Source organism: Neovison vison, chromosome 4 (genome assembly GCF_020171115.1).
Source record: "Neovison vison isolate M4711 chromosome 4, ASM_NN_V1, whole genome shotgun sequence".
Classification (NCBI taxonomy): domain Eukaryota; kingdom Metazoa; phylum Chordata; class Mammalia; order Carnivora; family Mustelidae; genus Neogale; species Neogale vison.
The window spans coordinates 34980669-34995780 of NC_058094.1; the positions used below are offsets into that span (position 1 = coordinate 34980669).

Genomic DNA, 15112 nt, shown 5'->3' on the forward strand with positions numbered 1-15112 from the left:
ACTCTGGAAATGGGAGCCAAGCATGAGTATTTTTTCTTTTCTTAATAAAAGGCATGTTTTTCCTTTTTCTTTTTAATATTTTTCATGCTCTCTTTTCTATTCTTTTTTTCCTATGGTTTGGCGTCCATATTTTTAAAGCTCCCCTAAGTGATTCCCATGTGCAGTCAAGGCTGAGAATCACTGCTTTAATCCACATGTAGCTGAGACCATTGAAAGAACCCCGTGCAAACGTGAGGTTTTATGTTCCCGGAAGGACTCAGCTCAGAAACTGGCCCTTGTCTCATTCTGATCCCTCCCAACAGGTCCTTCTTCCTTTTCACTTATTTCTGTCTTGGCCATCCTGGATGGCTCATGGGTAATGTCCGGGAGGATCCACGTTCAGGCAAAATAGGTGATGATCTGTGATACGCTAGCAGGTTGTGAAAACTGTAGTTTTTCATTCACGAACTTTGAACTGAACTTCTGTGTCTACAAGAAGTTTCAGGGCTTGATAAAAGCAGTTGAAATAAATCACAAGGAGGTTGCAAAGCAGCCTGAACCAGAGCTGGGCATTCCCTCCAAATCACAGAAATGTTGAGAAACGGAAAGCTGTCAAAGGGCACTGCACCGTAAGTCCATGAACGTGCATCTCCCACCTCCATGCCTACCTACCCACCCACCCACTCCCGTGCTTTTGCGCTCTGATCGGTTGACCCAGTAAAACACCCTCAGCGCATTTCCCACGCAGAGCGCGTGCCCCAGTGCGCCCCACTGCGGTAGCTTTGCAAAGTGCTTGCCTCCAACCCCACTGGCCTCCACGTTGGCTTTACCAGCTTGGTTTCCGAGCTAGGCCATCTCACCGGATGGCTTGGAGAAACAGCGTCTGGGGATGCCCACCCAGACAGTATCTTTTCCTGGAAGTTGGTGGTTGCTGGTACGGGGAGGACACGGAGGGGCCCGACCTCCCGGGCTCGCCTTTGCTTCCCGACCGGCCTGTTCCGGGCGACGCCCACTAACCACGCTGCATTCCCGCAGCAGGTTGCGCCAAAAGACTTTCACATGCCACGGGTGGGTTGCAGTTATGTATTCAGTTTCCTAGGGACTTGAGTACCACGGGCCGTGGGAAGAGGAAGAGAAACACTGGAAGAGCTGCCTGGCTGGAGTACGGGCTTTCCGCTAAGTTATGGGCTCCTACGCTTTACAAAATCATCTTTCTACAGGAAAATCGGCTCCCGCAGGGATAGCACGGGCTGCAGGGGTCGCAGGGGTTGCAAGGGTTGCAGGGGCTGCAGGGGCTGCAGGGGCTGCAGGGGTTGCAGGGGTTGCAGGGAGACGTGCAGGGGTAGCATGGAGACTCTATCTTGACGCAGCTGCCCAGCCCGTAGGAGTACGTCACGTCCTTCTCGTCCACGCACGGCGGCAGGCTGAACTCTTTGCAGATGTTCATGTAGCTGTACTTCTTGGAGCCGAGGCAGTCGTACCTGTTCTCCCGCTCCGCCGACACGCACACCTTGCCGTCCTTCACCCGAACTTTGACTTGATCCGGCTCAAAGCCGCACACGTTGACTGATCCTAAAATGTTACTGCTACAGCAAGAGGAGGCCAGGATTCTATTTGTCGTTCTTCTTAGTCTGCAATTGGGAAAAAGGGAGAGGGTCTCAGAAGCAGATCTCAGACACAGCTTGAGAAACAGTATTTTGATCTCTTTTTATTATTACTAGTATTTTTTAAGTAAGCCCTCTGTCCCACTTGGGCCTTGAACTCAGGACTCCAGGATCAAGAGTCACATGCTTTCGCCAACAAGGTGCCCGATCTCTGTTTTTGTTTTTTAAATAGCAAAATTAAACACTAGTCATTGTGAAATGTCAAACTTTATAGAATTGTGCAAAGTAAAAAATGAGACCCCTCCCATGTAAATCGCACTCTCCCGCGCATAAACCTCTGAACAACAGATGGCGGCTTGGCCTTCCAGATCGTTCTCTTGCATTTGAGTCCCAGGTCCTTTTCTTATTAATTGTGGAAACTTGCCTCAGTTTCCTCATCTGTAAAATGGAAATAATAACAGCACCTACATCTTAGGGCTTTTGGAAGATTAGATGAAATTGTAAGTTTTGCTTAATGCCGTCCTTGATCCATTATAAATCTTGCTTAATTGTTACTGTGATCTTTATTACTACTGTTAAATGGAGACTCTTGAGACTTTTTTTTAAGGGGATCCAACTAATATACCGTGTAAAATCTGCATGTTAAAGATGGCCGTCAGCCTCAGAACCCAGCCCTTCTACCCACAAGACTGGGGACCCCACTGGGCATCCCACAGACAGGGCCTGAAGTCTCCATCAACAAATGACAAGGTGAAAGCGCCCCAGCAAACAGAGGTCCCTGTGGTGTCTATAGCGCTGCTTAGCGGTCCTGAGTGAACCCTTCATAGTTAAAAAAAATAACACAGCAGCTCACACTGATTGAGCCACTGTGGTGTATCAGGAAGTAGGAAAGCCACGTGTCTAAAAGCATAGGTTCTGGAGTCAGAAATTTTAGGTTCAAATGGTGACTTTCCTGGGTGGTTAAGTTACTTAGCTTCTTTGTGCCTCAGTTTCCTCATCTGTAAAATTGGAACAATAATAGTAGCCTACTTTTAGAGTTGTGAGGTTTAAGTGAATGAATGATAAGTATTTATAGTGGTGCTTAGCACACAGGTTAGGTTAGCCTGGGTTAGGTTAGCCCTACATGGTTTGGCCTTCCTTGGGGTCCTTTTTTTTTTCTATTTTCTATCCTTCCAAAGACAACCTAATATTCTGAAATGGCCTTATTATCCCTTAACAGGAAAAAAATCTGTGTTCTAAGAGACAGTCCTGGCAAATCTTCTTGCATCTCTTAGCCTTACTGTTGGTAGGAATGCAAGTCGGTACAGCTACTTTGGAAAACATAGTGGAGGTTTCTTAAAAAGTTGAAAATAGAGCTACCCTATGACCCAGCAATTGCACTACTGGATATTTACCCCAAAGATACAGACATAGTGAAAAGAAGTGTCATATGCACCCCAATGTTCATAGCAGCAATGTCCACAATAGCCAAACCTTGGAAGGAGCTGAGATGAATGGATAAAGAAGATGTGGTCCTTATACACCATGGAATATTTATTCAGCCATTAGAAAGGCTGAATACCCAGTATTTGCATCAATGTGAGTGGAACTGGAGGGAATTATGCTAAGAGAAAAAAGCAGAGAAAGGCAATTACATGATTTCACTTATTTGTGGAACATAAGGAATAGCATAGAGGACATTAGGAGAAGGAAGGGGAAAATGAAAGGGAGAGAATCAGAAGGGGAGATGAACCATGAAAGACTGTGGATTCCGAGAAACAAACTGAGGTTTTTAGAGGGGTGCCAGGTGAGGGGATGCATTGGCCCAGTGATGGGTATTAAGGAGGCCAAGTACTTGCCCTCCTTAATACCCATGGAGCACTGAGTGTAATATGCAAACAATGAATCATGGAACACTGTGATTGGATGACTGGTTTGAGATACCTTTTTAATTCTTTCCTGTTATGCTGAACTCTGTTAATACTCCTCTTTTTGTTATGTAAGTGATATGAGTTCATTGCAGAAAACTTAGAAAATATACAGATAAACAAAAAGATGGAATATTTTGTAAAAAAAAAAAAAACCCATAATCCTATAGAGCATATAACATTTTGATGTTAGATTTTCTTCATGTGTGTATTTCTACATACATATGTAGATTCTGGTGTGTGTCCTTATGAAATCATGCTATACATACTTCTTTGAATGTGTATTTTTCACTTGATGGTCTCTAACATGATTGGTTTAAAAGTGTGGGCCCTTAGACCGAAGGTTACAAATCAAGGCTCTTAAGAGGCTAATTAATTACAAAATGATTAAATGGAATAATCTAGATGACCAACAGAAACAACCATGCTGGGCACCCAGAGGACTGTGATGGTCAGTCAGCTTTGTTTCCACCTCCAGTTCCAAGGAACGTGGGGTGCACGGGGTGCAGATGTCTCTAGTGCCCGGAGTATGCCAGGATACCCACAGGCCATACTCTGGAGAAAGGAAGAGAACTAGACTTTAAAAAAAAAAAACTTTATCTCTGTGGAACAAAACAAACAGGAGAAAACACACTCTATCTTCCGTGGATAGACAGAGAATAGCTTCCAAAGATGCCGCGTGTCCTCTCTGGATGGCCCAGGGCCTGGAAGGCTGAACAGACAAAGCCAAGAGCGGAACAGAGAGCAGAACAAGTGCACTTGGGTCCATGGTGTGGACTTGGGCTGAGAATGAGAGTTCTGTTCAGCTCAGACCTTCCCATTGGGGATGAAAGCACCAAACCTTGACATGAAGGAGGCAGGGCCTCACAAAACAGGGCCAAGGAGCCCAGCTGGAATTGCTAGGACCCCTCACGACTGCCTTACTGATTCCATCAAACGCCTCCTGCCCTTTGCAGAAGATGGATCTGGGAGCCAGTTCTACAAGCCAAAGCCAGCTTCCAGATCCTTCTCCTCCTGTCGGCCATCTAAGTCTCGGAGTGCAATTGTGTGTGTTGTCCTTGTGGTTGTTTTGGCTCAGGTTCCCCCTCTCCCTCCTGGTCCCTTTTCCCCTGCAGCAGCTACGCAAAGGGCTCACCAATGTGAGCCTTCAAGAAATTGCTTAAAAAGTCTAGGCCAAGTTAGGCGTCTTCTTCCTTTCACTTCTCGATCAGGGGTTATCAGCGGGGATGTTTGAGTTTCAGAGAAATTGCAGGAGCTGTATTTTACTCATCCGCTCTAACTCTGAACTTGCAACTTGACTCCTGTCTGGCGATGTACCTATCGTCCCACAGGGGAATGCCCTTGGCTCTGCGGTGTTCTGGGCAAAGGGAGATCCCCTCCTGTAATTGTGATCATGAGGTTGGAGCTGGACCACGTAAATGCAGGGCAGTCAGCCCCTTGGTTCGTTGCAGAAGCCTGGCAGAGGCGTTGAGGGAGAGTGAGTGGCCGACAGTGTCTGGGTCTTCCACTCTGAGCTGCCTGCTCTCCTCCCTGCGGCAGCTCAAGTTCTCCGGAATGTTTCCTGGAAGTGAAGCACCCTGCCCCAGGCAACAGTGAGCTATATGGTCAGCCTTTTTCACAAAGACATGGATGAAGTCCAGCCTGGTGCTCAATAAAATAATGAAGATGTCAAAAAGGCCTATCTCCACCCAGGAGCAGAGGGGAGCCGGTCTTCTTGTAGCAGTCCTGGGAGGACTTTGCCTTTTCTTCTAATGGTAGACCCCTTCCAAAGACCCACGGAACTCCATTCTTCCTTTCCAACTCATCTTTCATTTTCTCTTCTTTTTTTCTCCCTCCTCCCCTTTCCTGCCCTGTCTTCCAACTTCTGTTTGATACTGAGCGGTGTCATTCCGGGAGCAGAGGAGCAAACGCAGGTGCATCGGAGCTCCCAGTGGTGCTCGTTAGAACACAGCTGGCTGCGTCCCACCCCCCAGAGTTTCCAATTCAGTGGGCAGGGGGAGGAGCCCAAAATTTGCGTTTCTAACAAGTTCCAGGAGATGCTGGTCCGGAGCCCACTCTTTGAGAACCACTGACCAGGTGGTTAAGTGCATGGATTCCAGAGTCAGGCAAACCTGGCTTCAAGCCCCGGCTCTCTCAGCTCCTCGAGGTCAAGAATGTGGCTCCTGAATCTGTTTCAGCATCTCTAGACAGCCAAGATGCTACAAGGATCAAATGAAGATGGAAGGTCACGCCTAATTTTCACTCAATAAAGGGTAAGTCTCTTTATCAGGCTGGACCTGGCGCTGCTGGGGGTCGGGGCTCCCAGACCTGGGATTAGGAAAGGATTAGGAAAGGAACAGGGGGCCACACTCGCTTCCTCCTCTGCAGGGATGCTGATGGTGAGAGTGTTATGCCCTGCCCTGTGGGTCAGAGCTTGGAGGGAGGGAGGGATTTCCCGAGGGCTTAGACCTGGGCAGGGACTCCTAGAGTCCCCCACTTCACACCCCCCCCCAAGGCTGACAGTCATCAGCCACACCAAGCCCAGTGCCAGTGAGTCAGTGAAAACCTTAATCCTAGAGCATGAAGGAAAACAAGGAAACAAACGAGAGGGCAGATTTTTGAAGTTTGCAGAAGATGGTGTCCCTCCGGTGCAGGGATTTTCAAGGGAATATCGTACTGAGATTCAGACCAACCATAGATGGTGGTTGGGGGAGTGAGGGAAACACAGTCTCAATCTGAGTTTCCAGGTATTAATTAGTAAAGGGTGTGAGCTTGACCCCAATGCACCCGAACAGCACAGCTGTAATCAAGCATTTGTCTGCAAGGACTAGGGCACCAGGGCTCAGGGTCAGAAAGGGGGCATCCATTCATTAGACAATCAACTCCTCCCCGAAGGGTGGAGTTGGCTTTCCTTTACGCCCTTTCTGTAGGGAGGATCTGGAAGGCTTCCAAGCCTGGTGGTGAATGTGCAAACTTCAGACAGGCTGAAGCTTTGGCTTCTTAAAAAGGAAACCAGACTCCATCCCTCGGTCCCTCCAAATCCAGAAGAGGCAGGAGGAATCAGGGGAACCACTAGTGCTTGAGGCGCAAAGTGTAGTCTGGGGAGGAAAAGAGAATCTCAAAGAAGCTAAAAAACAGAAGTACTTACTTGAGTCCCGACTAAAGAAGTTCCTGCCAAGGTATCTTTTGAAACGGCTGCTAGGTACACAGTGGCAATGAATTGGACCTATACCTCATCTAAAAACATACACGTGCATCAGCCAAATAACATAGACTCAGAAATGTTCATGCAACTTAGGGCAGAAATGTCAGCCAAGCCTTCCTACCAGTTATCAAAAGAAACAGTTTGACTCTCACACAGAAAAACAGTTCCGTGGGAGTATGGCAGCTACAGACCAGGGAATCTTTCCTGTTGGACGAAGAACCTCAGGATTAACATGGACTGGCATCCAAAAGGACTTGTCCTACCTCACCAAGCTGGTAACATCATTTAAAGGGGTCAGAGGTCACATGCATATGATTTCTAAACTCACAAAGCCTTGGGCAAGGTTTCACACCCAAGATTGTTTCCAAAAACTTGAATCAACATGGTATTTCTGGATCTATTTAGTCATGCTTTGGGGGCTAGGGTTGAGATAAGGAAAAAGAGGCATTTCGTTGGAAGAAAAAAATGTTAACAGTAGGAGTCTTCTGGGATTGGGACTAGACCAGGGTTTAACATTTTCATCCATGGTCAGGAAAATGGAATATTTAAGTTTGCAGGTGACACTAAGCCCTCCTGGATAGTGAAATGTCAAGCTGTCAGGAAGAGAGCACAGGACGGCTTCACAAGGTGGTATGAATGGGAAGAACGTGGCTGGGAGGAGACACAGGAGAGTAAGCCCGAGGTCATTTCCAGAATGGACTCAGAGTTATCAGTTCAGAGACGGGGGAATTCATGTAAAGACATCACCAACTTCATACACTGCCTCAGGCAGAGAAAAAAAATCAGCAAAAATCCATTATGGAGAAAAGTCTCACAACCCACAGAAAACAGTATCTCTTGTATAAACCACACTGCTGAGAATTAAGCTTGAGTTTGTGTCCACTGCATGCTGAGAAATAGGGACCGGAGCTGGCAGAGGGTGTCCAGAGGGTGAAGAACAGAGAGGCATTCTTCTTGGAGAGTCTGGAGAGGAGGGATAGCCCCAGACAAAACCTGGAAGGACTTGGATGGAGTGGATTCAAGGATTCAGAGGCACAGGGACAGTGGATACAGGCCTGCTCTCAAGTAACCCTTCCTGTAGACCAATTAAAAAAGGAATCCTTGACTCAGCACGCAAAACTTATGTAACTTGATGCTCTGAGGTATAAAAATAAAAACTATTTCAGATTAAGCGTAGATGAATTTAGAGGCAATAAGCCCACCCAAACTATGGAGAGGTTCATTCCTGATCTTTGGTTACTGATGACCGGACAATAGTTGCTCTGTTGCCTTTTCTAGTGTAATATTCCAGTCACTGCTCTCAAGTGTGTGTCTGTGTCTCAAATTCTGTATTGTTCCATCCATCCGCCCACCTACCTACCTATATACCCATCTAATCTATTAATCTACCATGGGGATAGGAAGTATGTAGTTTAAGGATAGAAACTTGCAATGAGCAGTAAATAAGTCCCGAGATGTAATGCACAGTATAGGGAACCTAGACAATATGGTGTTATGCTTGTCCCAATTGGTAAGGGACTACAGTGCAATTTTTCCAACCACTAAAAAGAAATGATCCTCATGGAACAGGAGAGAGGTGCTAATTATCACTACCATGGCAATCATCATACTATATAAATGTATCAAACACATGATACACCTTAAATTGACACAATCGTATATGTCAAGTATATTTCAATCAAAAAATCTATCATCCGTTTGTGCCTACCTTGTTAAAAGCAGTAGCATATTAAGTAGTTTTTCTTGCCTCTTTCATTCAATGTATCAATGTAAAAAATGCTTCATCATTCTGCTCTATACCTAGTGTCCCAGGGTATGGCTTATTTATTTATTATCATAAATAAATTTAACCAGAGGACAGAGCTTTCAACCATCGTTTTCATCAATTGTACCAGACCAGCTGGCATGCAGTGCAAAGTGGGAGATGGAAGGCTTTCTCCGGCCATCAGAGGAAATGTAATCAAACAAAATTGTAAAAAGTGGCTTTGAAAATTACCCAATTCGATTAAAGCTCTCTCAGCTCTGCTCTGAAAGCTACACCTCTCGGTTCTGCAGTTCCGTGCCCAGCCTTTGCTGCCACTGGAGGGGGAGGCCGACGGAGCGGGCCCTGCTCCAGATGGATTTGAAGGCAGCCCAGAGTCGGGGAATGGGAGGTGGCTTTTCCCACCAAACCCAGGGAACGCCTCTGTTGCTCAATTTGCTCCCCTGTTCTTGAAGCCTCTGGCAAACATTAAGGAGCTGATCAATTGTTATTGCTTCTCCCGTAGTCATTTCTGTAAGCCCAAATATACTCAAATCACTTTACTCCTGACCAGAAAAAATGTTTAGTCTGCTCCTTCCAATAGCTTTTTAACGACGCCCCCTCTCTCTTCCCCTCATTAGAGCCCCGTCATTCATCACGTTGGCACTCCAGCTAGAAGCCCAGAACCGTCTCGCCCATCGACATCATTCCACTGTCCTTAGAGACAGACTCTCACGGTTCCCGCCGCAACCCCTGGACTCTTCTTTCCTTAAACCTCGGCTGAGACCGGACCCGTTACCCCCAGTCCTTCCCATCTTTCTGTGAGTAGCCACCGCTCTGCCCCTCCCCCCACCCCCCCACCCCCGACTCCTAAGCCTTCATGGGGCGATGCTAAAAATCGTACTTGGCCAGCTCTCTCTTTTCGTCCTCTATGGCTCTAATGGCTTTCCTCTCCAAACTTCTGAGCGACGGTCGCAGGCAGTAGAGCTTGACATCACACAGGCAGCACGGGTAGAGATCGCAGAGGCCACAGGAGCGTGCCCGCTTGGAGTAGCAGAGGCAGTAGGGGTAGGGGTGCAGGTCGCAGCAACAGTAGGGGTGCATGTACAAGTCGCACAGACACCGCGTGCACTCGTCAATGCATCGCAGCTGCCTCAGCTCCCGGTCCACCTTCTTTATGTCCCTTCTAACGCTGTCCAAGAGACAACTCAGTGCAGCCATTACAGTCACACCTTATTGTTTCGTGAGTACCTTTGGAAATGGCACTCAGGGGAAAAAAATTGTTCTAAGCTCTTCTCAGAAGTTTCTTTTAAAAATAAATGAGGCCCACATGGCCCACTTGCTTTAAAGCTGGGGGGTCTGTGACCTCACCACCCGCCGTGTATTATGACATAGTCTTCTGGTTACCACGTGAACCGCACCCAGTCTTGGTCTCCGGAGACCCACCTTAGGGTTACAGGGCTGCCCTCAGAACCACACTGGTGTTGAGATTTCATTCACCCTGAAGTTGGGTGGGTCCCCTCAAGCAGTCACAGCTTTTGGGATTTATGGCCATGACCTTCAGCGTCCTCGGCTTGTGTATGGCCTCAGCCTGGCTAGGGCTGCAAAGATCATGGGGTGGAGGAAGGAAGGGGCCGCCTGGCTCCTTTCCCTCTGCCCTTCTAGCTCCAGCTTGACTGGACACTTAGTGCCTATACTCCAGGAGTCATTCTGTCTCTTAGTCGATGTGTAGAAAGGCTTCTTTCTTCACAGAGCTTTCCTGTGTTCTTACTGAGTCATTCTCAAGTCAGCCTCCGTCCTTGACCTTCTTAGCCCCAAGTCTCTGAGTTTTGCCCATTCTTTCTTTCTTTCTTTTTTTTTTTTTTTAAGATTTTATTTATTTGAGAGAGAAGGAGAGAGATAGAGACAGAAAGCACAAGCAGGGTGTGGGAGGGGAAGAAGGCAGACTCCCTGATGAGTAGGGAGCCTGACACAGGACTCGATCCCAGGACACTGGCAGATTCTTAACTGACAGAGCCCCCCCAGGTGCCCCATCCTGCCCATTCTTTGATATCTGGCATCCTTGCTTCCCTGGAGCTTCGGTTCTCCAGTGCCCAGGGTCCTGCTAGCAAGCTCCCATCTCCCAGTGCCCAGGATCCTATCGGTCACCACCTCCCAGCAATTTCACCTCTGGCCTTCCGTCGAAGCTTTTAGGGGCCTTGTCTCCAAGTACCCCTCAAATGTTGCTCCTTGATACTCTGACAACCAACTGTCCGAAGTTGCTTAAAGCCAGCTACCTGAAATCCTCATCTGGGCCAGTTTCCTGTGTTCCCAACAGGTTCAGTATGCTGGATCTCAGTCAGCCTCAGCCTTGGCTCAGGTACTTCTACTCCTCTGGGCCAGTCCCTTCAGCCCATTCTCTGGCTCTCAAATCCCCTTTTTATGGAGTAAGCCATACCTGAGGGCAAGCAGTTCAATGTAGCACCAGAAGAGACAAGAGTCAGGTGTGAAGGGACTCGTGGGCCAACTAAGGGGTTTGAATTTTATTTTGAGCACAATGAAGAATCACTAATTTTCTTTTCTGTTGAGAGGACTTGAAAGATAAGTCTGATAGATATGTACAGCCCCCAGCATTGTAAGGGGACAACAGCAGAAGTAACTTCTGCTGGAAAGAAAGGACAACCAAAGTCCGGACTAGGGATCATGGCTGTAGGGATGGTGAGAAGGAACCCAGTGGGATCCTCTTCCCCTCAAATCAACTCAGACTCATCCCATCTACTTTCCACATTGCAGCCAGCATGATTTTCATGTATAAATCGTCACCACCCAAGCCTGCCCACCCTTTCTCCGTCCTCTTAGAAAAAGGGCCCAGTCCTTATAAAGTGCTGAACAATAGGGCCTCTGCCTCCCTCTCCATCTCCTCCCCCATTATTATTCCTGTAATTCATTATGCTTCAGCCACAGCTACCTTTCTCAAGGTCTTACTCATTTCACCTCCTCCAGGACTGGTGTACACACTGTTCCGTCTGTTTAGAAATTGAGCTCCCCATCCCATGCCCTTGATCTAGAAGTAGTTAACTCTGGAGGGATTCTTTAGATCTCCTTTTAAATGTCCCTTCCTCAGAGAAGGCTTCCTGCCCCCCGCCCCTGACCAAGCATTTATAAGTGCACATTCCTTTCATGACATCATTTGTCTATTTCCCCAACTAGGCTGTAAGCTCTGTGAAGGAGGGACCTTGTCTAATTTTGCTCACCATTAGATACCTAATGCAATGCCTGGAGTGTAACAGGGGCTTAGAACTTATTCACCAAGTGAACAAATGAGTGAATTAAACTGAACTTAGTGAACAGAATGAGGATGAAGGGAGGGAGGAATCATTAATGACTCCTAGGTTTCTAGCTTGGCAGAATGGTTGCCATTGACTGGGAAGAAGAGCAAGTCTGGGGACTAGGCTAAATATGAGGTGTTACTAACAAGTTTAAGGTGGAAATGTTGAATAGCCTGCAAATAAGTGGGTCTAGAACTCACAAGAAAGCTGGGCCAGAGATACAAATTCAGGACCCACTAGTCCACACACAGTCGGAACCCTGGAGCAGACAAGATCCTTCAGGAGAAGGAATAGATTGAGAAAAGAAGGATGCTCAGGTACGATCCTAAGAACAATAACAAACAATGGAGAAAGTGAAGGAGCTCCTGATTACTTGTAGAAGGGGTCATCAGAGAGGTGAGAGCCACCAACACAGAAGTCTAGACCAAGCCTAGCATTCCCCAGTGTTCCCCAACCATGACCTAGGGGGCCCCCTTCTGTGCAGATGGCATGTCTTAGTAAAGAGAATAAGTTTCCCTGGAGGTATGAGAACGGGAGGCTGGCCCCTGACTCATCTGGGATATGATAAAGCAAAATGAATCATCTTCCTCTATAGACAAATGCTTACATCTCTCAAGAGGGATCCCACCCAACTCTGAAGCATGAACTCTGTTCATAGGAATATGGCCCACTCTTTCCTGAGAGTTCACTGTAGGAATTATACAGATTTCTTTAGCTCCAAGAGATAGACTTCTGAATTCCTATATCATGATGAATTCTATCCCTTAGCAAATGTCAGCAAAGGTTAAAACAAGCAAGCTTTGGTTTTAGATTCTTAAACACACAGGTTCCGGAATTTAAGTACACACATCTGTATATACATGGCACATTACTAAGATGGTTACAGCTTTATTTTAGCTAGGATTCTTCCATGATCCTATCCTCCTAGTGATTTTACTCTTCACCAAAAAGCATATTCTTGACATCATTTCAAGTGACTCAACAAAGATAAGATCTCCTTTAAAGATCAGATGGAAATGTGACCTATCCATGTCAGAAGGAGATTGTAGAAATTCATCAGATTTGATAGAAACCCACAGGAAAGATCTACAGTCACAGCTCCCTGAAGTATATACACAAGAAGCTTCCATGGGCTCTAACATGGAGATGGGGGCCCTTCCTTACATAGGACCATGCTGTGGAGGCTCCCATCCCCCGTGGCTCCTGCCCATATAGAACCTCCGCTGGAATGGAAGGCAGGCCTTGGCAATTTCCCAGGCTGGGAAAAATGGATGCTTGGTCCTCAGTGTTGGTGGAACTATTAGCCAAAGAAGGTCTTTCTACCTCTTCCACCAGCTGGACAGCTACAGGTCAAGTCCATTCAATGGGGCTATATTTCAAACATACTCCTCTACCATTGAATCCTCTACCATCTCAACAGTGTTAACAAGAATTCATAGAAGGTGAGAGACCCCGTCGGAAATGAACTGCAGTTATCTCTGAGTAGTGGAATTATAGATGACTTTTTCAATTCTCTTTCTAGACTTTCCGGGGGATTTTTAGGTGTCCTCAATGAGGATATTGCCAATTTTAGAATGAAACTCTTTGAGAGTGTACTATCTGTCACACTATCAGCTTTGCCCTGAATCACTAAGCCCACCCCTGGCCTCTGCCTCTCAAATCCAAGTGGGCTTCAGGACCACCCTCTGAGGTTTGCTGTCCAAGAAGTCTTCCTATGATGGACATCCAGTGTTTGGCCTGCCCATTTTCCAGGGTTACCTCCCCTCCTACCCTGCCCTCTGCCTTTAGGTACTGGTAGTGAGGTTGCCCAGTCAAGGGGGAAGTACGCAACCAAAGATGGCCAATCCAGCTCTCTTCTGGGACTCTGATCTTTCACAGGGAGACTAGTGATGGCTGTGGCTGACAGTAGACCCTGAAGAGATAATACCTTAGTTACCTGCCCTTTTCTGTCATTTTCAAATTAGTTCTTCAGCTTTGCTTTGAGTCTGTGAGCTCTCCATATTTTTCCAATAAATTCCTGTTTCTCTTACATTATTCTGTTGGTTTTAGTTACTTATAACTGAAGAACACCGTGCTACAACAACTGTCCCAACCTACCACCCTGGACCTGTCCAAGGGGGACCACTCCAAGCTGAATCCGTAGGTCAGCTGTTGCTCCAGTGGATATGGTCCCATGCTAGCCCAGCTCCTTCCTCTTAACCCAGAGCTAGCTGTATCAATGTAGCCGCCATTACTGAAAGCCCTAAGTAAGCACACAATAGCACTTTAGACCACTGACAAATTAAAACCTGCTGCTGCTAAGAAATGTTGCTTCATAAAAATGAATTCTCCCTCTCTCTCCTCTGAGAGGGAAAAGGCTAAGGACAGGAGAGAGTGAGCACAGAAGGCTCCCAGAATCTGCTGTTTGTATGACCCACAATTGGAGCTTGGGGAAGAGATGAGCAAATGGTTTGAATTGTGGTCATTCGAACTAGGGAAATGTCTAGAAACACCTAGGAAGGCCCATCCACGGACACTGGCTCTGGGGCAGGAGAGACGTCACTGAGGTCAGAACCTCAGAACTCAGGCTAATATTTAAAACCAAGATTGCAAAAAATCTTGAGCTTTGATAAACTGGAGTCATCCAGACCCACTTCCTGCTGAGCCAGGAATCACTGCTCCAAGCACCTCAGGCAGATAAGCTTGAAAGAACTGGGGCTTGTATACGGATGGGGTGTCCCCTTACTGGTTTAGGGACTCCTATGACCAGCCATAGTGGCTCGTATAATTCTATCCCTTTTTTCCTGCCCCCCACTGGTCCTACAAGGTCTTTAACAAATATCTTCTTGCTAACTAAGGTGAGGAGGAATGAGGAGGAAGAGGATGTTGGTCAATAACTTTCCAGCTACACCCAGCAAGAGTGAAATTGGGGAGGGGAATTTGCTCTTCATTGGCAGAATCTGAAAAAGCATCTCAGCAGGTAGTTCCTTTTCTTCTTTCGGCCAATGAGATCATGCAGGTGTTACTGGAAAGGAGGCATGGGAATTTTATAGGCCAAGTATATACATGAGTAAATTTTCTCACTAAGATTTGAGGAGCGGACGTGGTGTGTGAGTGATCACCATCTGGCTTTGCCTGGGACTGAATGCTTTCCTGGATGTGGGACTTTAATGTCAAAACTGAGGCAGGGGATGCAGCCAGGAGAAGAAGGTGGGAAGCCAAAGTGCCTCTAGTGGTCCATGCATAATAAGCCCGGTTAAATGATGGGGCTGGCCTCCGTGGGGTGCAGACCTGTGTTCTTGCTTTAAAGGCTGGTAAGGAGCCTCATTCTGAGTGCTGGGTTCTCTGTGACAGCTGCGGGCTCTGACTCCTCTTTTCCCCCACCTTCTCAGATCCCCACAGGTCCCTTC

At 47.0% G+C, this 15112-nt stretch overlaps 1 protein-coding gene across 1 annotated transcript; it reads right to left on the reverse strand.

Moving 5' to 3' along the window:
- Positions 1 to 1177: 1177 nt before the first annotated feature.
- On the reverse strand, positions 1178 to 9636 carry ODF1 (outer dense fiber of sperm tails 1). The gene is made up of 2 exons (XM_044247096.1): positions 9320 to 9636; positions 1178 to 1610 (listed from the first exon to the last, which is right to left on the reverse strand). Exons 1-2 carry the CDS (start codon positions 9634 to 9636, stop codon positions 1178 to 1180), a joined length of 750 nt encoding a protein of 249 aa, XP_044103031.1.
- Between the last annotated feature and the right edge of the window lie 5476 nt (positions 9637 to 15112).

Coding starts and splice junctions, on each gene's coding strand:
- ODF1 (XM_044247096.1), bottom strand. CDS start 9,636: ATGGCTGCACTGAGTTGTCTCTTGGACAGCGTTAGAAGGGACATAAAG. Junction 1,611..9,319: donor GAAAAGAGAGAGCTGGCCAA/GTACGATTTTTA, acceptor TCCCAATTGCAG/ACTAAGAAGAACGACAAATA.